The sequence below is a fragment of the Palaemon carinicauda genome, chromosome 1 (assembly GCF_036898095.1).
Source record: "Palaemon carinicauda isolate YSFRI2023 chromosome 1, ASM3689809v2, whole genome shotgun sequence".
NCBI classification, from domain to species: Eukaryota; Metazoa; Arthropoda; class Malacostraca; order Decapoda; family Palaemonidae; genus Palaemon; species Palaemon carinicauda.
Genome location: NC_090725.1, coordinates 225,315,174 through 225,338,671, shown reverse-complemented (window position 1 = coordinate 225,338,671; position 23,498 = coordinate 225,315,174). Strand labels below are relative to the sequence as shown.

General features: G+C 36.6%; 1 protein-coding gene across 3 annotated transcripts in view; it reads right to left on the bottom strand.

Moving 5' to 3' along the window:
- The window catches only part of LOC137654014 (uncharacterized), a 92,192-nt gene that overhangs the window by 21,755 nt on the left and 46,939 nt on the right, over nt 1-23,498 (bottom strand). For 2 of the 3 annotated variants that reach the window (XM_068387662.1, XM_068387651.1), the window contains 4 exons: nt 19,404-19,532; nt 16,932-17,348; nt 12,967-13,055; nt 5,940-6,096 (listed from right to left, as the gene is read on the bottom strand). In XM_068387662.1, coding sequence (XP_068243763.1) covers nt 5,940-6,096; nt 12,967-13,055; nt 16,932-17,348; nt 19,404-19,532 — 792 coding nt within the window. The remainder of the gene's footprint in view (nt 1-5,939; nt 6,097-12,966; nt 13,056-16,931; nt 17,349-19,403; nt 19,533-23,498) is intronic. The other variant, XM_068387656.1, reaches the window with a different exon arrangement.

Here is a 23,498-nt window from a genome sequence, read left to right as displayed (position 1 = left end):
GATACTGTATGAGACACCTCTGACACAATTATGTCGATGAGGGTCACAGGATCTACCTCTGACAGCGACGATGATTGCTCAACTGAAGCTACCATGCGGATGAACTGTAGCAATCCTTGGAGGGCGGACCCGTAAGCCCCAAGGAAGACCAAATCTGTAAAAGAGGGGTTAGTGACAAGGCCTCACCTGGGGGGAGGGGTGGGGCTGCTTCGCTAGCGGAAGCAACATCATCTCTCAAGAACCGGGTTGGCCGACATTAACTTGGTCTACACTACTACTCGACGGTCTCTTGTAAGAGACTGAACGAGTAGGAGCTTCAGAGAAAGGTCGGGAGACAGAAGAAGAGGCCTTTTGTTTTTCTTCCTTCAAAGGAACCTTCCGAGGAGAAATATCTCGCTTGGACTACTTCCGCCGTCGCGCAAACCTCTCCCACTGGGAGGAAGACCCCTCCTTACACTTATTTATGCTATCACACCGTTGACCTCTGCATAACAGACAAAGGGTGTGAGAATCAATCTCCACCACCAACATAAATGTCCCACAAGGGCGGCCGGAGAGTCCAGGGCAGGTGCACAAGAATGCAGAAGTCAACTTCACAAACACACACTAAGAGAAAAAGAGAAAGCAAAAGTCATTAATGGCTGCCAATACTCGGCAAGGATGAAGAGCGGCAACATCTGTTCACCATCCGAGCTGAAAGCAAAGTGAGCTCAATCACAGGTGTGTGTGAGCGGGGGCGGTAGCAAGCTACCCTCCCCTACCGCTGCTAACTAGCGGTATGGGTAGTTAACCCGTTAAAAATTAATGGCTCGTCATTTCAGCTATGCTGATAGTAATGCCCCTATCAAATAGCGGGGTTTGTATTCCAGTTATGGAACAAATGGGTATTTACAATAGTTCTTTAAGGGAAATGGAGGAATTATCTAACTTAGACAAAAACCCTAGCATCCTATCCAGAGACCAAAATACAGTAGGCAGTGGTGGAGATAGTCTAGGCAAGCAGAAAATTGGATGATCTTATGAAATATGTCAGTTAAGTTGCACGCCAAAAGCACACTTGAAAGGTTCTGTCAGTGTTGATTAACATGACAAGATAGTTGAAGGCTGGAGCTTACTATCCTCAAAGAGGTGAACCACAAAAGAAGCCAAGAAGTTCAGAATTATCTGATGAGGGGACATATTCCTTAGAGTGGTCATCCAAGCTTTCCACACATATTGGTAGGGTCTCATGGATGAAGACCTCTTGCAGCTCATCAAAGAAGTCAAGTTGTGGGCTAAGAAATCCCTGTCGTAAAAACGGGAAAGATAATCCAAGCGTGATAGGTCTGGGTCAGAAAAAAGGAAGCGAAAGTAATCCAACTCCCTACTTTCTGATACAGTTGCGTAGACCGAAGCTGGTGTAGTCTTGGTCTCAGATGCTGAAGCAGTGGGTAAAGCTGGTGGCCAAGTAAAGCTATCTGCATAGCTGTCCATGAAAAATCGTGAAGGATATTCAAAGCCCTCGAAATCAAACTCGTTGGAGGGAACCAATAGATTGATGACCATCTGTTCCAATCCAGATTCACAGTATCTATTGCCACTGGTTGAGAGTCCAGAATCGGGCCAACGTACAGTGGATGCTTGTGGTTGTCTTTTGTTGTACAGGTCAATTTGGAGATTCGGAACTAACTCTAGAATCTCCTGAAAAGAGCACTGATCCAAGGTCCATTCCACATGCTGGACTGTCTGGATAGGGCATTCACCACTATGTTGACAAATCCAGACAGATGGAACAGCGAGAGGAACACATTTCTCACCTGAAGGAACTTACTTGTGGGAAGAGTAACTGCTGACAATTTTCAACAAGACCAAGAAGCTTTGTGAACCCTCTAGGGGCAATTTTGAAGTCTAACAGCATATGTCGCATCTGATATGCTAGTTGAGACAAGACAGGTTGAAGATCACTCTTTTCCCAAGGAAGACTTTTGTCTTTCTTCAGTACTTTGAATAGTCTGCCCAAGAATTCTAAAAAATTGAATTTTCTAACTTCTTTTTTTATAGATTCTTGCTTCCAAAGAAGTAAAGTTCCAGGTTGCTTGTTTCATGAAAATTGTGACGCAGAGGATGTTTTGAGCTCAATGACCAACTGAAACCTCTTCAAACTATACTCTGAACCTATCGAGAAAAGTTCAAATGTTCCCGAAAATGATGGTTACAACCTCCAACTAGAAGACTCTCACTGAGGAGATCCTCTGCCTCTACGTGACTTACCAGCCCCTGTGTTTCCCTTGGAATATCTCCAGTAGCCTCCTCTTATTCTATAAAATATGAGCAGACTGGAAAGATCTGAAATATGTGAATATTACCCGTCATTCAGGGACTATTAAACCTGAAAGACAAAAATACAACATGACATTCAGATTGCTACAAAGAATGTACTCACAAAACTAACATGGATCAAAGTAAAAGAATGTATGAAAAGCAAGAGTTTAAACCTTCACCTTCTTCCTGTAGCTAGGAAGATGTAGACAGAAGCTACACAACAAGATTACGTACGTCCAAGCATGACAGATTAGACACGAATGCAACGGATTCAACAGGAACTAGCTTGAAAGAAGCTGTTGAATCATCTAACAATATAGATAGGAAAAATTAGAAATTACTTAAAAAATTTGTAGTATTAACGATCAATACAAAAAAGAAATGTCAATATTTGAGTACTGTATGTGATCTTTGGTATTGTAATCTTTCAAGAACCTCTAAATAGAAGGATTAACATTTTTCCCCTAGTCAACATGAATTTTGGGAAAATTAAATAAAATACATACTCTATTAACAAAATTAATTACTAGATAGGTTTGTAGTTTCATTAGATTTATATAAGAGAATAAATCAGATTATAGAATTATTTTCTATTCTAATTGGGCAATATACCTGTTCTTTTTAAGTTTACTCAATGACTTGTAAAAAAATTGATAAAGAAAATAGTAACTAGAATCACTTTGTCTTCTTGCAACCCCCACCCCATAATTTGGGCACTCTTGCCCTAGGAGATGGTTCTTTGAATCTCCTTCTAGAATCAAGAAATGTTGAAAGGTTATCAAATTCAATGTCACTAAACGGCAAGTCTGTATATTTGAATCGGGCCAAAAGGCACATCCATCACAGGATTGCCAAGGGTTTTCTACTAGATCCATGGCTGAACCCCTAGAAACCAAAGAAAGATACACCATTAGAGTCTTCTTCCTTGGAAGATGGTAACTCGAAGGTCCAGCCACAGCAGATTCCACTGGAATGGAAGGAAGAATCTACCCTGAAGCCTCCTTGGGTAGCTGGTAACCCAAAGGCGCAGCCACAGCCGAATCCAAAGGACCAGCAGGAAGAGCCCCACTGGAGTTTTCCTTGGAAGGTGGTAACCCGAAGATCCAGCCTAAAACAAATATCCAGACTATAGTGGCAAGGAAGCAGACGGCAGGCTAACCTACCTATAGGTCTGACTGTAGGGGGAATGAATCGATGCCTCTGCTATTCTAGCTATAAGCGAGGCATCCACAAGTGATGCAAGCATACCAAATCAAGATAGACAGGTAATTTGCTTAGTGGAACCCTCACTTGGATTCTATCTAGGCAACAAAGTGGTCATCGAGATGTCCCTTAAAGGATACTTCTTCGAGACGACCGAAGCATCCTCTGAGAAACCCTGCAGTAAAAATTCCTCCTCTGAGGAGTCTAGGTTGTCCTTATATCCAAAGTCTAAAACATGGAGAGGGGCCTAGTTCACTATGACCCCATTTCTGAAACTCCTAACTGCTGCATTAGTAGATCAAGACTAATAAGATCTCTGAGATCCATACTAGCTAAATACTCAGCAGGCCTGTGATCTTAGCAAATCCTTTCTCTCAAATTGAAAAGAGAAAAACAGCCTTGGTTCTTAGGTCTTCCGTCTCAGGATCCGTATTCCGAGCAGAATTGAACCACTACAAACAAATGTAACATTTTTCAGGGTCCCAACCCCTGCCCCAAATCAGTAAAAGAATCAAAATACATCAGACAACCATCTTGACCTAATTTTGGGTGAACTGGGATATCATATCCAAACCAGGTGTATTTTGGTTTAATTTGGTCTGTAATGGAAATGCTTTAAATGAAGACACCCATTATAAAACTCACTTTGGAAAGGGGTAGTACATCTCCCATCCTCCTCCTATCATGATCAAACATCTAATAGAGAGATAGGCTCATAAAACCAGTCTGCACCTATCAAAGATATTCATTTCAGTAAGACAGTCCGAAGTCCATCCTAGCCCTAATATGATAGTTGACCTAATGGTTTATCAAGCCAAAGGTTATGTGAGCCTACCATATCTTAGAATAAGACGAGATTTAATCCACCATATATGATTCAATCATACGTCCCTACTCTACCTACAGTAGTCATATCAGATGAATATGAAAAAAGAACCACACCTGTAATGAAGAGTGACTGCCAGTCCAGCCCTCTCTAATCATGGTCAAATTACACAATGGAAGATGGCAGGAACCACCCCTGTCCACAATACTTAGTATTCAACATGTTCATAAATGTGGGAATACTGTCTAATTAATAGGTTATAAATGTAATTACCAATCAACTACATTATTACATAATTATAAAGGAGCTGTAATACAGTTGAATAACCAGATGATTTTGTCTCTAGGCTAACTTTGCCAAGGCAAGAACTAACCAGCAACAATTAAAAAAAACACTCAATTTAGTATTCATCTAAAAAAGAGAGAGAGAGAGAGAGAGAGAGAGAGAGAGAGAGAGAGAGAGAGAGAGAGAGAGAGAGAGAGAGAGAGAGAGAGAGAGAGAGAGTGTGTGTGTGTTACGAACCTCATAGCAACTATTCTTCACAACCCCAATGAACCAATAACCAATAACCCCCCACCCCCTCAATACCCCCTCCCTTCAATATGACCATAGACACACTGACCACCCCCCCCCCCAAACTTATATCCTCAACTACACATAATTGACACTTTTGATTAATGTAATCGGAATTACAACGAATGGTGCCATCAATTCTAAATTTCGTATATTCAACAGTTTATTTACAAGTATGAAAAAGTGGGGCTTTTTCGGCTAAGCAGGTTAAAGCAAAAAATTAATCTAGTTTTACAAATTAATTACGAAAATTCTATCAAACTAAGCAGTTAGAATGGTATATAACTAAGACCCAACAACAACAACAATAACTTATAACAAAGTTAACACTTGACCAAAGAGACGTAAAACCACACAATCAAATAACAAACACACAATTACTCAATTGTCGGCATTTTTAATCTAAAGCATGCTTCATTTCCTATATTAACCTAACGAAAAGAAGATAAAACCTCAAGTCGATTACTTGAGAGTTTTGGTCTTCATGGTTCACTAAATTACTATGAAATTTTTGTGGAGCCGATGAGAAAGTGAATGGTGCCTGAGCATTAGTTGAGGTGCTGGTAGGCTGGCATTCAACTACGAGGTTGGTTCCTTTCTATGAAGAGCATAACTTAGTAATGATGTCTCTCGACAGACAAATTTCAGCTACTGAGGTGCTGTGTCGAGTTACAGTGGGCCTGAACATGAAGGTCTCTCATTTACACACTGAGTGTGCTTTGGACATGATACAATGACCCTAAAGCAAGGGACAAATTTTTTTTGGGTATTTATATTGTATTAGATTCCCTGTTCTAGCCTTACACAGAAAAGTCCTTATAGACCACACAGCACTTAAACCCCAAAAAGAGCTCCATTTTGATTGATGAAATATCCATATTAGGAACAAATACTGTCACGTCCCATGAAAATAACATAAATAGTCAATGACAAATATAATTGCTTGATGTTATTCCCATATATAAAGGTTCAGTAAAATATTTCTCTGAAAACCATCAAGACAGCTAACTAAATGGAAAAGGTTTAAAATACATACTTTTAGACCAGATAAGCCTCGGATCTGCCATCGAACCCTAATGGTTCCATCTTCAGGATGTTTAGTTATTTTCAAAATATCAAACTTGACGAAGGCAAACTTCAAATGGCCAACAGTCCTCAACAATGCCACTTGTTTAACATAAGGTATCAAACCCCTGTAAATGAAAGGGAACAACAGATTATATTTAGCATAATGAAATGTGCATTAAAATGGTATACTATATTCTAAAAAAATAACACCATCTTAATTAACTCGAACTCGGCAAACATATTAGGAAACCCACATGTTGCTTTTCAATCACAACTAAAAACTAAACCTTGAACTTATTACAACTACAAACTCAATCTTGAACTTTCATGTTACAATAGTTTTTATGTTCCTTCAATGGCATGAACTGACCCTTTAACTACTTTCAATATTTTCATTTTTGAATGTGTCAAACAATCTTTTCGTTTTCACATGAATTAACATTGACTCTGTTCTTCCAATCAAAGAGCTCAATAATAACACAGCTTGGTAGCTTTAAATCACTGCCGATTTCATATGAGCAGATCTCATCATGTGATCAAAGATATGATCTTCATCCTTGATAATCAAAGTCACAGGCCTGTTGCTTGTCATCATCTCTCCTTTTTCTGGCCGTTCCACAATCTTTAACATCATTTCCATGAATATGGCTTTCCTTATCAATGACTACCTAGTGCCAGGGAGACATAATTAGCAGCAAAAAATTACTGGGAAAATTGTCCTGAAAATCACAGACATAGACAATCTAGAACAGCAAATGCATAAGCACAGGGCTAATGGCAAGCCAGAATTAGGCAGATAAATCAAGTGATGAACATTCAGATGCTGTTTTCTTCACTCAGGCACTGGGTTACTCGGTTTTCTTGTTACCAAAACAGGATATTGGTCTGATAACACAAGAGGTGGATAAAAATATTCTTGATAGCTTATAGGTGTGTTGTATCTACAAAACATCATAAAACTTTAATAATGAATGCAAACATGTCATACAGCAGTAACCTAAGTGGCATTATACTACACAGAGACATAAGCAATTGTATAGATTTTTTTTCTAAACCAGTTCCAATTGTAAAGTGAAGTTCTAAACAGCAAAATAAAACTAAGTTCAACTTAAGAAACATTATTTGTGAAAGAAGGGAATCTAGGTAAATATACAGGTACAGTAGGGTCTCGAATTATGCGTGTTCGAATTATACGATTCCCCTTTTATGCGACCTCTATTTTTCAAAAATAAATTTTCTGTATCTGCGAAACTGTTCAAAGTCTGCGAGTCAAGCACTATAAAATGTATCAAATCTATTGTCTTTCAAAGCATATTGGTAGCCCTAAATACAGTGATTTATAATAAATTTTACAAAACAATATTAACATTACATCTTATTAACATAATTTCATAATGAATAGCCTATTTAAGGATAAAATTCCACATCAACAATGAAATCAACTGTTAACTGTGCGAGTCCAGCTGACAAAATGTAAACAGAATTGTGGTTACGTTCTCGGCAATCATTATCTTTCTCCAACCTTACGATAATTGTAATGGTAGTGTTAATGATGGTATATTAAAGCATTATTTTTGTTTAGTACAGTATATATAAAAGCCTTATTTTTCCCTCCGGCCGTTCAAGGTTTTCACGAGTAGACTGGGTTCGTTTATCGGCAGTGAATAGCCTAAACTTCGGTAACGAGTCGTCAATATTTTGTCATATTTTAAACAGTATACATTTGATTTGCAAAGATTAGTTTTGTAGAGTAGACGGTAAAATAAAAATCTCTCTCTCTCTCTCTCTCTCTCTCTCTCTCTCGAGAGAGAGAGAGAGAGAGAGAGAGAGAAATTTGATGGCAGAAATCCCCTCTCTCTCTCTCTCTCTCTCGAATTTCTGCCATCAAATCTCTCTCTCTCTCTCTCTCTCCGTAAGAAATAAAACCCTAGTTAACATATGGCAACTTGAGTTTAAGAATGAAATTAACATGACAATTGTTAGTTGTGGCGATCAATTCCTCGCTTCAGGAGGTACACAAAACAAAAACACGGCACTCAATTACAACAGCTGATTCTCTCTCTCTCTCTCTCTCTCTCTCTCTCTCTCTCTCTCTCTCTCTCTCTCTCTCTCTCTCTCTCTCTATCGTGTTATACAAGACTTACAAATAGATGAAGAAACCAAAATCGGTTTTCTTAAAGTGTCAATTAAATACAAAACAAAAAAATTATACCGTGTATACATCCATTTCAATCATAGCTTAAAATACGGTATCCGATTTCGTCAGCAAACCACTATTTTTTAGGAAACACCATTCTATTCCAGAAAATTTTTACTCTTTAAATAGTCAATTGCGCTATAACAAAACATGTACTTGGGTTTTTAAATTTCGGGTGTGTTTTAAAAATCGAGTATTGCTGACTTCTTTTTGTTTTACTTTTGGCTGTGATTAGATCAGCTGATGTCTAGCTTCCGCTCTCACGAATATGCGCGTACGAATACGTTAACAAAGAATTGTTTACACCATTTCTTAATTTATTCAAACCATCAATAAAGTTAATATTACATAAGGACCAATGTGTTATAAACTATATTCATTGTTTAGTACATTTAAAACCACCACCTCTCTCTCTCTCTCTCTCTCTCTCTCTCTGTCACATCGAACGTAATAGCGGTAACCTAATCGTTCGATGACTTTAAAAATAGGCCTAGTACTTTTTTCTTTTATCATTTTTGCATATGGTTTTCCTAACTGAAGTTAGGAAAAGTATTTTGGATATGGAAAGGACAATTATCTTTCGTAACAGTTTAGAATTATTGTAAATTATCATTCGGTCATTAGCGGCAGTTTGCTATTGTGGATTAAACGCATAAGGAAAAAAAAGGTTTCCAGCTTTGCTACGAATTTAGGAATTTATATGGATACGGTAAGTAAAATATCTGTAATAACAATGTTAACTAAATGTTTGTAATATCATTAGTTATCACTTTGATCATGTGTGTTTAATGCGTTCGTTTGTTTATTATGATCAAAGATGGAACGTAAACAAATGGAAGGTTTCCGTTTCAGGCGGCGTCATAAAGAAAAACATTAAATAAAAAATTCACTTCATTTATTTGGAAGTTCTTAGAAAAAAAATTAAGTAGAGCATTGGTAATAACAAAATCAACATATAATCAATATTGGTAAGATTGCTGTGGATGCGAAAACTAACCTATACACAGATGTGTAAATGCGTCTGTTTCTTCGTTATGATCAGAGATAAAAGTAAACAAAACATTGGTTGTCGTTTTCTATTGTGGTTTTTGGCGTGTTTAGGAAACGCATGATATAAAATCGCCTTTATTTTGATAATTTTGGATTTTCAATCATACAACAAAAGCTAGTCTATAGAGTGATGGTTTTGCTATTCACCAGTTGTCTTAAACAATAGATATGACAAACATTAAAATTTGTCTGTATTTTGAGTCGTGTTATAACGGGAAATATACAGTGTTTACACCCATCCTGGTTGTAATTTTAACCATTTTTCCAGTTATTAGAACTTTAAAGTATATTAAATATTTGATTTATTTACAAGAACAATTTGATATTATAAGGAAATACAGTACAGTACAAAGAAAGTAATGGAAAAGGGTAGTAAACACGTTTGAATAAGCAAGTTGCCGGTTGCCATGGCCAAATGTAATTATTTCTGTTAGTTGTGTGATTCGAAATCTGCGATTTTCCATTTATACGAGGCCATTCATCGACCAAATTCTCGCATAATTAGGGACCCTACTGTATATAAATGCTGTGAAGGAATATCAAAGCAAACTCAGGTCTGTGAAAATTATAAAAGTTTGGTCACAAGTAACTCCAAAGTTTTGTTGATACACAAGTTTATTTTATGACTTCAAATTATAAACAAAATCTTTTAACTTAACTTGATAAATTCCATTTGTGAAAGAAAAAAGGAATTCTTGTAAACAAAACAAAGATTTCTAGAGGATTAGTAGTTTGATGATGAGGAATGAAATGATATTCCTCAACCATGTGATAAACTTTAGTTTATGTAACAATTTAAAAATGCTTTTGCAGTAATTCAGTTTTGTTGTTTCAACTAAATCAAGAAATTTGTAAAGGCAATACTGTACGGTATATACTCTTACAGTAAGGTATAAAAAGAAATTATAAGAAAATTAATTATTTCTTAGAAATAGTTAATATTGCATGTAAAAAATAATAATGAAAAACTAATAGACTTTATTATTAGTGCACCAACATTACTATCTAAATCATAAACTCCTTTAAGGAAGGACTGGAAAGTCAGGACCTCGGGGTTTTTAACTTGAGTCTGAAAGATTATCTTGAGTCTTGACTAAAATGACTTCTAGAAGGGCTAGAAACACGTTCTCTGGATCAAAATGGGGGTTTTTGAGGATGGTGAGTTCAATAGTAACATTTTCAACACCACCTGGGGTCATCTTCAAGGTCTAAAGGTCATTTATCAAGGTCAAATTTGTGAATTTTGGTCATTTTTGCTCGTTTTTTGTGTGTAACTCATAAATGGTGAGAGATAGCTGATTATAATATGAGGCAAGTCTGCAGAGCTGTCCGAATTTAATATATATTGTCATATATCATCCTTCAAGAAAGGACTGGAACGTCCCTTGATCGGGGTTTTTAACTTGAGTCGGAAGGATTAACTTGAGTCCTGGACTAAAATGACTTCTAAGAAGGGCTAGAAATACGTTCTCCGAGTCAAAATGGGGGTTTTTGAGGACGGTGAATTCAATAGTGACATTTTCAACACCACCTGGGGTCATCTTCATCATCTTCAAGGTCAAAAGGTCATACTTCAAGGTCAAAATAGTGAATTTTGGTCATTTTTACTCGTTTTTGTGTGTAACTCATAGATGGTGAGGGATGGCTGATTATAATAAGAGGCAAGTCTGTAGTTCTGTCCAAATTTAATATATATTGTCTAGCGATGTTCATCTAATCAAATGTTAATGTCTTTGAGTTTTGTTGTGATGAGAAATACCGTTCTTTATTTCTTATTTTAGTGTTTCATTGTTTTAGGGCTTGTTTGGAATGTTTGAGTAATACAATATTTGACAATATATATTAAATTTGGACAGAACTACAGACTTGCCTCTTATTATAATCAGCCATCCCTCACCATCTATGAGTTACACACAAAAACAAGTAAAAGTGACCAAAATTCACTATTTTGACCTTGAAATATGACCTTTTGACCTTGAAGATGATGAAGATGACCCCAGGTGGTGTTGAAAATGTCACTATTGAACTCACCGTCCTCAAAAACCCCCATTTTGACTCGAGAACGTGTTTCTAGCCCTTCTTAGAAGTCATTTTAGTCCAGGACTCAAGTTAATCCTTCAGACAAGTTAAAAACCCCGATCAAGGGACGTTCCAGTCCTTTCTTGAAGGACGATATATGACAATATATATTAAATTCGGACAGCTCTGCAGACTTGCCTCATATTATAATCAGCTATCTCTCACCATTTATGAGTTACACACAAAAAACGAGCAAAAATGACCAAAATTCACAAATTTGACCTTGATAAATGACCTTTAGACCTTGAAGATGACCCCAGGTGGTGTTGAAAATGTTACTATTGAACTCACCATCCTCAAAAAACCCCCTTTTGATCCAGAGAGCGTGTTTCTAGCCCTTCTAGAAGTCATTTTAGTCCAGACTCAAGTTAATCTTTCAGACTCAAGTTAAAAACCCCGAGCAGGGGACATTCCAGTCCTTCCTTAAAGGAGTCTATGATCTAAATACACAGAGAATATTTTAAAAGAGACTTAATCTATAAGACATTTTAAGATCAGTACCCATGTTAAAATAAATCAGTCATATATATACCATGAAAAAATATTAATATAAATCTGTTGAAAAGAAAGCATTTGGAATGAGTCTGAACTTCAGAAGCTCCACTGATTCAACCACAAGGCTAGGAATTTCATTCTACATTCCAGTCAAAGCTAGAATAAAACTTAGAGAATGGTGGAGAAGATAAGACCAGTTAGAATTAACAGCACACATAATACTAGGTACAGGATGTTAGTATGGTAAGTTCTGAATTAAAAGGATGGTCATATTTATGAAAAATCTCATGCAACATCACAAAGAAATGATGCAAGTGCCAGAGATTAATATCCTGATCAGGCCAAAATGGTCAAGATAGGTGTTGTCTTTGCAGAATGTTACTGAAAGGAAATTCCAGCCTATCCAGAGTATGCCCTTATGGGGGTTTACCCAAAGGATTTGAAGGCTTCATGGAATTACAAAGGTTCCATGAGAATATTCTACCAAAAAGACTTCATGCTATGGTGGATACTTGTCAACTTGGAGATGATTTTACCCTGCATTCCGAAGTCACAAGGAAGACAACAATTTAATGCTTGGCAGATCTTTTCTTCATTAGCCTACCCTATCCTGTTTTGAATCTGGAATTTCCCATGTTAGATCACAGAATAAGTGCACAGCCCTAGAAAAGTTATAAAGTAAGCCTTTCTTTGAGGTTTGTCAGATTTTTGCCAAGATTAAATATGATACAAGACATCAGTGCATGGGGATACTTATGAACAATCACAAACCTAAAAGAGCACTGAATGATTTTGGATCTATTGCTAATTTAACCATAAACTGGTGCAGCATCTACCCATTCATCAGCATGCAAATTCCTGCTTCATTTCATTATTAAGACAAAACATAAACCATTCAAACTATAAAATTGAAAAAAAAACTTTAAACAGCCTTGGATAGGGCACAATAGTACATCTGTGCTCACTGTGGCCAAAGACAAAAGATAAGTAGTCTCTGATATTGAATGGATGATGCTACTTGCCTGCAACTACAAATAGTAGTTAGTTATCTCTAAGAAGATTTCAATGAATGTTCAACTTTTTTGAAGATATTCATTCTTTCAAAGGACAACTAATTTGTATACAAGTAGGAACAAATCATATATAGTACAGCACATGTAACTTTAGTACTTACACTGTGACCTTTCCTCTGATTCTATTCTCAAATACAATTTGTTGAGAATAAATTTTGTAGTCAAGAGGTTGAATAAACAACTTTGGCAGCTGAAAAATAGAATAAACATTACTGAAATGAATTAAGTCACAAAGCAAAAAAATGCATAATTATATTTTCATTCTACCAATACACAAAGTTCAGCTATTCAAAAGATTTGATTCAATACAATTTTCTATCATCAACCTGACATACAGTACACTACTTAAGCTATATTTTAAGTGTGTATACTTTAGAGTGTTAATGTTCAAAGGGGAGGACTCTCTTCTACAGTATAGGAAATAATGTATTGCTTATGTGTTCTGTGGAGTCCCCTTATTCCAAAGCTCCTTTACTTTCACCTGTTTCCATTAACCTCTTCCTATCAAACTATACAATTTCTTTACATCTGCCTTGCTTAAATTTACCAATCTCACAAAAATTACAACTGTTAGGAAATATTATGCTAGTCTAGAGATGACCAAGTGATCTAATAAAACATCTGAAATTCACCATTATAGAAACAATGCAAGTTATTTCACTGATCTATGGAGCTTCTAAAATTGAATAAAAGAATGTATGGAGAAGTAAAACACTCAAGATACAAAATGCAGATTTTATAACAAGCAATGAGTTTCTAATGCTTGGTTATTTCACTATTCAACTAAATGCTCTTCCATCAATTTCCAATAGTTGGCTTATGGTATGAAAGAAAAGTGTTCTTTCTACACATACAATTTATCTCTCTGGCTCTTCAAATAAAACTGAACATTGTTTTCACGTCATCTCTAAAACTAAAAATGCGAGTTTAAAATTATTTTTCTTTATTTCTACATACCCACCATGCATTTTGCTATACCTTTTACAATGCAGATTGATTAACAAACTAAAGAAATTAGAGGGTTAGTTGTGGGTTTGTATGAATAACTCCCTCCTTATACCTAAAAAACTACTACTTAATTTATGGGCATTAGAGGTAGCCATCTTGAATCCCTCATTCTCATTTTGTCTCCACTAGATGTGGAGAGGTAGGCGGGATCAACAAATAGGAAAGTATTGAAATAATAAATGTAAATTCCCATTCAAGGTTATTTTCAACCTACTTCTTTTTAGTATTTTGGAAATTAAATATCTTTTAAATAATCTGCTTTCAATACACTCCCTCACATAAGATATCTCCCGTTCCAGCCTGACAAAAAAAGATGAAAAAACTTCAGGCTGGAACGGGAGTTATCTTATGTGAGGAAGTGTATTGAAAGCGGATTATTTAAAAGTTATTTAATTTCCAAAATAATAAAAGGAGTAGGTTGAGAATAAATTTGAATGGGAATTTACAGTCATACAATAACTAGCCTAAAAAAAAAAAAAAAAAAACTGCCCACACATTGGATACTTCCATAACAATATAACACACTGTACTCACAATTAGAGATAATTTAAAGATGATTATCTATATGCAAATGCAAGCTACTGGACAGTATTAAAATAAAGTTACAACCGGTTATCCTGCATTAGAATACACAATGCGGATGATTTTGAATGCAGGTTTTAACAGGGCTGCGGGCCAAAGAATAATGAGCATTTCTTCTTCTTTGTCTGCATCTTTTCCCACTTTTATGCAAAAAAAAAGAAGAAATGCTCATTGTTTTTTGGCCCACAACCCTGTTAAACCCACATTCAAAATCATCCGCATTTTATTTTCTAATTTAGGATAACCGGTTGTAACTTCATTTTAATACTATCCAGTAGCCTGCATTTGCATATACTGTAAATAATCATCTTTAAAATACTGTATTGCTAATTGTGAGTACAGTGTGTTATATTGTTATGGAAGTGTCCAATGTGTGGGCATTTTTTTTTCTATCATTTTTAAGCTAGCTATTGTATGACTGTCAATTTCCATTCAAGGTTATTCTCAACCTGATTCTTTTTATTATTTTGGAAATTAAATAACTTTTAAAAAATCCGCTTTTAATACACTTCCTCACATAAGATATCTCCCGTTCCAGGCTGAAGTTTTTTCTCTTTTTTTGTTTTTGGATGATTTTTTTCTCCTAATGTTCCTAAGGCTCACTTAAGCTTAAAGATATCTTACCTAAAGAAGATAGAGCTATTTATTATAGATTGCTGATTTTCCCCAGAATTAAATCAAAGGTAAAACTACCTGCTTATTCAGCAAGCTCAAGGCAAGTAAGATAATGGGGAAATTTGAGGTTCTAGATGGGTCCCCTTACCCAGTATAAAAAAAATCGAGGGGTGGTGCCCCGTGCCCAGCTCTCTTGACTGTTTACCTTTAGCCCAGATTTCTAGGTATTCCACCGTTTTATCTTTTTTATCTTTAGACGAATTGTATCTTAGACAAATTGTTTTAGACAAACTCGCCTGATCCCATAGTGAACGTTGGGAGTGTGGTCGGCATTCGGACACTAGGCAGTCTGCGTGCTACATCTGGCCACAGTTTGCAAACCACTACATTGTATCATGTGCTGCCAATGGAGCATAGTCGAAGCTAGTTTCTGGGTTACCACTGGAGGGATTCTTCGCCGGGTAACCCCGAAGGGTACTCGTCTGCATCTGCTCACGTTCGTCCACCGAAGCAGGCCGAATGTAGGGTGGTCAAGCAAACACTGAGGTCAATACAGCCGGAGACACGAGGCTCTTTCAGTAGGCCATTTATAAGAGCCTCCATGGGGAAGATTGAAATCCACCCCTGGCTAGGTGCCTATGTGTTCCAGCTGTGTCCCCAACTAAAGGATCTTGAGCAGCTGTTTCTTGCTCAGGGAACCTGCAAGCCCCAAGGAAGGCCAGAGCTGACACACAATGCCGGCGGAGACACTCCTATGGCTGAAGTCAGCGCTGCTTCTCTAGGGGAAGCAACGGAGACTTTAGAACCGTAAGGTTGTCCGGGGTCAAAGGGTCACCCCTCACACTCAACCGATCCAGCAGGGACAGAGTGATAGAACAAGCCGACTGAGTCAGACGGTTAGGTTTCTTCGCCTTCAAGGAAGGACTTGAAAGGGGCGAATCTTTATTTGCCTTGTTTCGCCACCTACCATATCTCTGCCACTGGAAAGGAGGCCACTCCCTACATTCATCACATGGAGACGCCTGCAAACAGGACAAATGCCGTGAAGATCTGTCTCCAAGGCTGACATAAAGGTGCAGCAACGGCACCTTCCTATGCCAGGACAAACCCACATGCTAGATATTCACATACACACATTCAGAGAGAGAAAGAAAGGCTTTAAGGTTTAGGTCAGCTGTGTTTTAATCATAACTGAGTAAACTAGTTTGTGGGAGGGAACGACAGCATGTCTTGAAGATCACATTACCCCGCAAAGGGATAGTATTACTCTTTGAAAGTGAGGGGACCAGGTACCATAGAAGCATGCCAATAGAAAACAGAAAATCCTTGGAGTAGCTATACAGTTTTACAAGCATTAAAACTTAAAATGTCGCTATGAAAACTCTAATGCGAGATATCTCAAAACTAGGTTTTATTGTATGTGAATGACTAAAATTCCAAGGCTTTTTTTATTTGTTGACAGATTTTCATCATTCAAAAATCTTTGGATTCCTTGATAAATTTTGCGACAGAAATCGCGGAGACATTTTCATAATAGTAACATTTTGATTTTTTTTTTAAATTTAGAATTTGAGAGTAAAAAAAAGACAAATTCATAGAAAGTTTGTATTTTTCCTAACTATACAAACCTAAGCTATTTATTAGGGGTTATACTTTTAGCTATTTTTTTATATAACCTATAAAATAATTTAACAGCGAGATAACCAAGCAAAAATTCAGTTCTGTTTTATGATTCAATCACAGAATAGAGGACTAATAGCAAATGATTTCTTTTTTTTCAAAGCTCAGTTAATTAAAAACTTTGGCACAACTCATTCTAAAATGTAACAAAATGTTAAAAGCAAAGAATATAACTACTTACAGTTTCAGCAAGAACGTTGTAAACATGAGAAAGTTGCTCCATACTTGGTTTGTCACCAGGATGTGCTTTTTTTGATTTAGGAGAATTCAAATTTGGTTCAGTACATAGCAAGTCCCCATCCTCTGCTCTACAAATATCTTTCATAAAATCCTTCATGTCAAAGGCACATCCTTCAGATATAAGAGTTTCTACATCTCTATTGTCGGAATTTAATACTGTTGTATTAGTTTTTGTACTTATTGGTTCACTAATTTTTTCAAACACCTCACTTTCTAATTCACTGTACAAAACTGAACAAACAATATCTGACCCTTGTTGGTGAGAACCTCTTGGATACCAAAGAGAATCTGGGGGTAACCGGAAAGTTTTAATGCTTGATTTACTATCTTTGGATATATATAAATCAGCAGCTGCCACCTGCAATAAAAATAAAATAATTTAGTACATAAAAAGTGGGGTACATTGTTTCTGCAATAAGCAAAAATTAAAACAAACTTTTACTTACAGACTTAGTTCAATATTATTCCCATTTACATAAGGATACCAATTACAATTTATCTTTGGTGAAGACACTATACCCAAAATAAGGCTGAAAAAGTGGTAGCCTAAGCATGTGAATTAAAAATTTCAGTTAAAAGGTTGCTAAACTTAGATCTTGATAGAAATTTCTTTTAAGAGGTTCTTGTGTACTGTTTAAGTTCAGCATATTCCTGGTATTTGAAATAACTAAATATATACATTATATATATATATATATATATATATATATATATATATATATATATATATAAATATATATATATATATATATATATATATATATATTTCTCATTCCTGAATAATTAAAGATATATAAGGAAATCACCAAGACTCCAGAGTAATAACCATTGTCTCCTCGTAGGCTGGTCCATTCAGTTGTCATGAAACTATAGTGTGCTTATTCTACAGAGGCTAAAGAGAAAGATTGATGAAAAGCTGAAAGATGTACAAGGAGGATTTGGAAAAAGGTAGAAGTTGTACTGGCCAAATTTTCATTTTCAGACATATGTAGAGCAATGTGTAGAATATAGGAATCCACTGTTGATGGCATTTGTGGACTATGAAAAAGCCTTTGATAGTGTGCATCGGCAAATTTTATGGAAAGTCCTTCATTATTATGGAATTCCTCTTAAATATGTAAATTTAATTAAGTCTAATCATGACCATAGTAAGTGCAAAGTTAATGTTAGTGGAGTCCTATCAAATGAATTTCAAATGAACTGTAAAGTACTCCAAGGGAATATGTTGTCACCTATGTTGTTTATCCTCCTCAAGGATTTTGTAATGCATAGAACAGTTGGAGAAGGATCGGACTGGATTACTAATAGGAAATTAGCTGACCTAGAGTATGCTGATGATGCTGTCCTTATTAGCAGAACACCACAGGATTTGCAATGCTTGCCTACCAGAATGCATGAAATATCACAGGAGGTTGGGCTCAAGATAAATAGAAGAAAGACAGAGTTGATGAAAATGCAATATGCAATGGAAGATGAAATACCATTGGAAGGAGAAAGAATTAATGAGGTGGAATCATTTAAATCTTTAGGAACTATGACCTTTAATACAGGGTTTTTAGAATTGGAGTTTAATGAAAGATATTATAAAAGAAAATTGTACAATGGCTAGGTTAAATAAAATTTGGAAATCAAATTGCCTGAAATTACACAAAAAAATCTGGCTATATACTGTATCAATTTAGTGAGATTGGTGTTATTGTATGGACACGAGTCATGGTGTAACAATGAAACAATATCCAACAGATTTTGTAGATGAGAGAACAAAGCCCTCAGAAGAATATTGGTAGTTAAATGGCAGGACAGGATTAGATATGAAACTATGAGAGATTACTCGAGTGCCACATGTAGATGGAGATGTTTGGCCATGATCTTCGTACTCCCCGAGAGATTAGCTCACGAAACTTTCAACTAAGTTCCACAAGGCACTAGAAGAGTTGGAAGACCTAAACCTACAAGGCTGAGGATTATGAAGCATGAAGTAGGAGAGGATGAATTGAGAAGAATCGATTTAAAAGTTCAAGATATAGATGACTGGCGAAATCTGAGGCCCTTTGCGTCGATAGGCATAGATGATGATGATGATGATAATGATGCAATGCCCTTACATTACTATTAATGCAATTACATATGTTTGTGTCTTGTCTTCACTATTTCATCAATGCAACTAGGAACTACAGCACTGTATTTGCAATTTTGCCAAAAACCATAGAAACTGAGAAAAACACTATAATGTCATCAATCTCATAAATAAGTTTAAACAAAATCTGTAAAATAAATTTTCATAAAAAAAGGATGCATCAAACCTGATTTAGCCTAAACCCTCAGTCATTACTGTCACATATTGCAACAAGTCAAGAGACCCTAAGAAATGGTTTATTAAATGAAATAGAAACTGCATTAATATTAAACACACCTCAATATGCTCAGGGCTATGAACCGTAGGACAAAGGATGAGCCCCAAAGGATCAAAACAATGAAGATTTTCACCAACTGCATGTCTGTGTATTTGAGAGTCCAAAGAGTTTTTTCTTGAAGGTTCCTTCTGGAAAAAATATATATATATACAGTATATATATTTTATAACTACATTTCACAAATCAAGTGATTGGTAATTACAGGATAGTTATGACATGAGATCTAGTTTACTGAAATACATGTACCGGTAATACTCTGTTAGTACCGTGTTATGGTTACAGTTACTATCAAAAGATATCCTCCAAGTAATGTACCTAAGTTGATCTTACACTTAAAAGAGAATACATTCACACTTACACATTCACAGGGGTTAGGTAACAGATAAAACAAGTCAATTTTGAAAAACCTTGCATGATTGCTGCCCCCTTCATGACACTCTCACACTATATATATCCTTAAATAATAAAAATCTGATGTATCTTAGCCTATAGAGTAAACAAAAATGTAACTATTGATAGTTATATAGCAATAAACAATGGAAAGCATTCACATTTATTTGATAAAAAATACAGGAAAGAAAAAGCACTCAGTTATATACTAAATATGATGAATCTGAAGATAATTTGTATTTTTTCAAACAATAAAAACTTTAGTACTTTACATAGGAGAATATAACAGTGAAGCTGTAATACTGTACTATAAATTTTATATGATTTGTATTTTTCCTAGCTATACAAACCGGAGGCATTTAATGGGGTTACTATGGATCATGTTTTCTACGACTGGCTAATCAAAATTTGGTTGACTGGTCCATGCTGAGTAAACAAAGCGCATGCGCAAGGAGCAAGCGAGAGGTTGCTCATAGCATTTCTTCACCAAACTTCACAACCTGAGGTTTGAGGTGGGACCTGTGGTAAATGATCCAGGTTTGTATAGCTAGGAAAAATACAGATCATATAAAATTTGCATATCATTCCTACACAGATACAAACTTCAGTCATTTAATGAGGAGTATTCCTTAATATGGCGGAAGTCTCCATAAAGTTGAGAGGTAAACTCTTCCTCTCTGGATGATCTAATTACTATAAGTAATAACAAGAGATCATAACAAGAATCATATAGGACAGTGTGGCTGGCTCAAAGAGGCAAGGTCAAACTTACGATTCTTGAGAGGTAAAAACTTTCTCTGATCTAGTTTCTAGTAACAACAGTAAGTGATCAAGGAGAACTGCCACGGAATATCGTAGCCGGTTCACAATGAGGCAAGACTGATCAATTAGTTCACAATAGGTAATCTTTTCCAGGGGTGAAGTACTGTAGTATGAATATCAAGTGTTACATAATAAACAGGAAGGCAATTTTAGTATGACAATAAATACTAAATAAACTGAGGCATATTTACTTGCTTTGGGGTGAAAAACCCCAGGCCAGGCTTCAAGTGTAAAGATCGTTTCCTCTTACGTGGTTTTCTTAGCCAAGAATGTCAAGAATGTCAGAGTAAGGAATCCCGTGGCCGGAAACTGGCATGCCTCCTGTGAAACTGTCAGTAGGTCATCATAGTCCTATTACTAAGGCACCAATTGAAAGGATATCCACAAACTTGAATGTGTCTTTTAAGGGTAATTATCCAACGGTGCATTTCTTTCAATCAACCAGTTGAGGATTGAAATAAAGTATGGTCTTACAGAATGCTGATGTTGCGGTATACCCACATTTATCACATGCGCGAGGGAAGGATCACAAGCGATGTTTCCTGAGGGTATACAAGTTCTTATTTTGTTTCTCTTTATAAAAGGAGACAGGGCTCCTAAGTGCATAGCATCAGTGTACAAAATGTTCACCAACAACGTAGTTTCAGAGGCTATTATAACCAAGTGGTATTGCCGATCATTAAAGTTGTGGCAAATCCATCTAAATCATATGCTCAAGGGGGTATCCATAGCGACGCTTCCCCTTAAGTATACAAAGGATCTTCTCATATAATATACTTGGAGAGAAAGGGAGTCCGCAAATACTGTACCCTCTTCCAGAGCTGTCACAGCTCTGAACACAAAAAAAGGGGTGAAGCAATCTGCCCCAGCTATTTGCTCTATCAGAAACTTGCACTGCTCTCTGGAACAAACCACCTAGTCGTTCGTTTGATCAGGAAACTCTTTGAGGGACCAAATCGTGAAAGAGTTACTTAGGGTCTCCTAGCCTGAGTCTGGATTATTCATTGAGTCAGAGACCGTTTCATCCCCCACTGGCTCTGATAACGAGGGTGCCCACGGTTCCTCCAGGTAGGAAATCCTAGTCTTTCAGGCCGGAGCCTATTACAAGATCTCTAACTAGATCTGAACTTTCAAAGAAGGTTACAGGGACTGTTTTCAAGTTGTCAAACGTCCTTATCTAAAGAGGTGTGGTCTTGGAAATCTGTCTTTACTAAAGTATGGGTCCTCTATAACCAGAACAGCACTCGTGCTGATAATTTCTCCCTGGGAAGATGCTAGGATAGGATTCTTATGCAACGTGTCAAGCAACTCATTGCGAATGGTCTGAAAGTGATCATTTACTCGGTCCGATGGTCTCTTCTGACATCATGAGATTAGGCACATTGCATTGATCACTCTTAATCAAAGTAAGGAAAGGTCTCCATCTGATTCCCTTGTATCTCCTGATTTTACTTTGGAGAAGAGGGAGAAGGACACGGGTCACCACTATAGTACAAGCTCAGATTGGATTAACAAGCAGTTTGGCATGACAAATGATTCATAGTAGGGATATCATTCAAGGCCCAACTTTGTTAAGAGGAAAGGAGGATATAGTTCTCCTAGTCCTTTCTTGAATAGTACTCATAGATAATCATGACCGTTTCTACTCGGCGATGTCTTGACTCTTCTGGGGGAACATCTAAATGATACCTCTTCATAGACCTCCTTGTTAGGCTTCCTACATGAGGTAGATTTAAGTATTGTCCTTAGATCATTATATGTAAGTGATTCTTTCCTATTGTCTTGTAGCCTCTCTAGATTAGGAAGGAAGTACCAAAGTCCTGTTTTAATCCATGAACAGAAAAAAATAGGAGGGAAACTTATGACTTTTCAATGGTAAATTCTCAGGGCGTTATGTCACACCAGGGACATGTAAAGTCCAGTTTCTTCTGACCGGGGAGGATTTCTACGTAAATCTTATGACGCTAAGCACCAGTCGTACCACAGATTTTGATTTGATTTTAAGTTCTCTGGCATCCTGACATCGAAGGTCATTGATGCCAATCGTACCACAGATACTTAGATAGACCTTGTTTCTCAGGATGGGTAATATCTTCCCAAAGAAAAGGTTCTGTCATCAATCCTGGTTTGAAAGAAAATAACTCTGCTTGAAACAGATGAATGCTGTCGGCTCATGGCCAGACATCTGGTTATCAGTGGTTGGGACTAGCTCCCTACCAAGGTAGGGCAGAGAGGACCCATGTTTCATAGACTAGTCTTCCTGTTATTATCATGGGTTCCGACAGGGGTACATGCTATAAATTGTATCTTCATCTCGAAAGGTAGACTCTTAACGATCCTCCGTGAGGTTAATTTGGCAAGGATTGTGATTGGTATCTTAACTCAGATAACCAAAATTTCTTCAATAAACAAACAGTTAAAACAAAAAACCACTGAAATAAAAAGTAAAAAAGAAGGTGAGGAGGGGAGCGAAGGTCCAAAGGAGCTCTCCTCCCAACTTCATGCAAAGTTGGGGGACCTGAGGGGGGTTTGCACCATGTTCTACCCCTGCCCAGGGCAAGAGAAGATCTTGCTCAAGTACCATCCTGTTTGTAATGGTAGGTAAGCATTTAATTATAATAGTCAGGCCTTCTCCACGATGAAGCTCAATACTTAGTATTCTAGAAGTTTTATTCCAGCTGTGACTAAGTTATGGAATAATCTTCCTAATTGGATAGTTGAATTGGTAAAAGTTCAAACTTGCAACAAATGTTTCTACGTTGAACAGGCTGACACAAGTCTCTTTCTATAGTTTATACATGACAGATCTGTTTTAATGTTATTACTGTTTTTAAAATATTTCATTCTAATTATTCATTACTCCTCATATAGTTTATTTATTT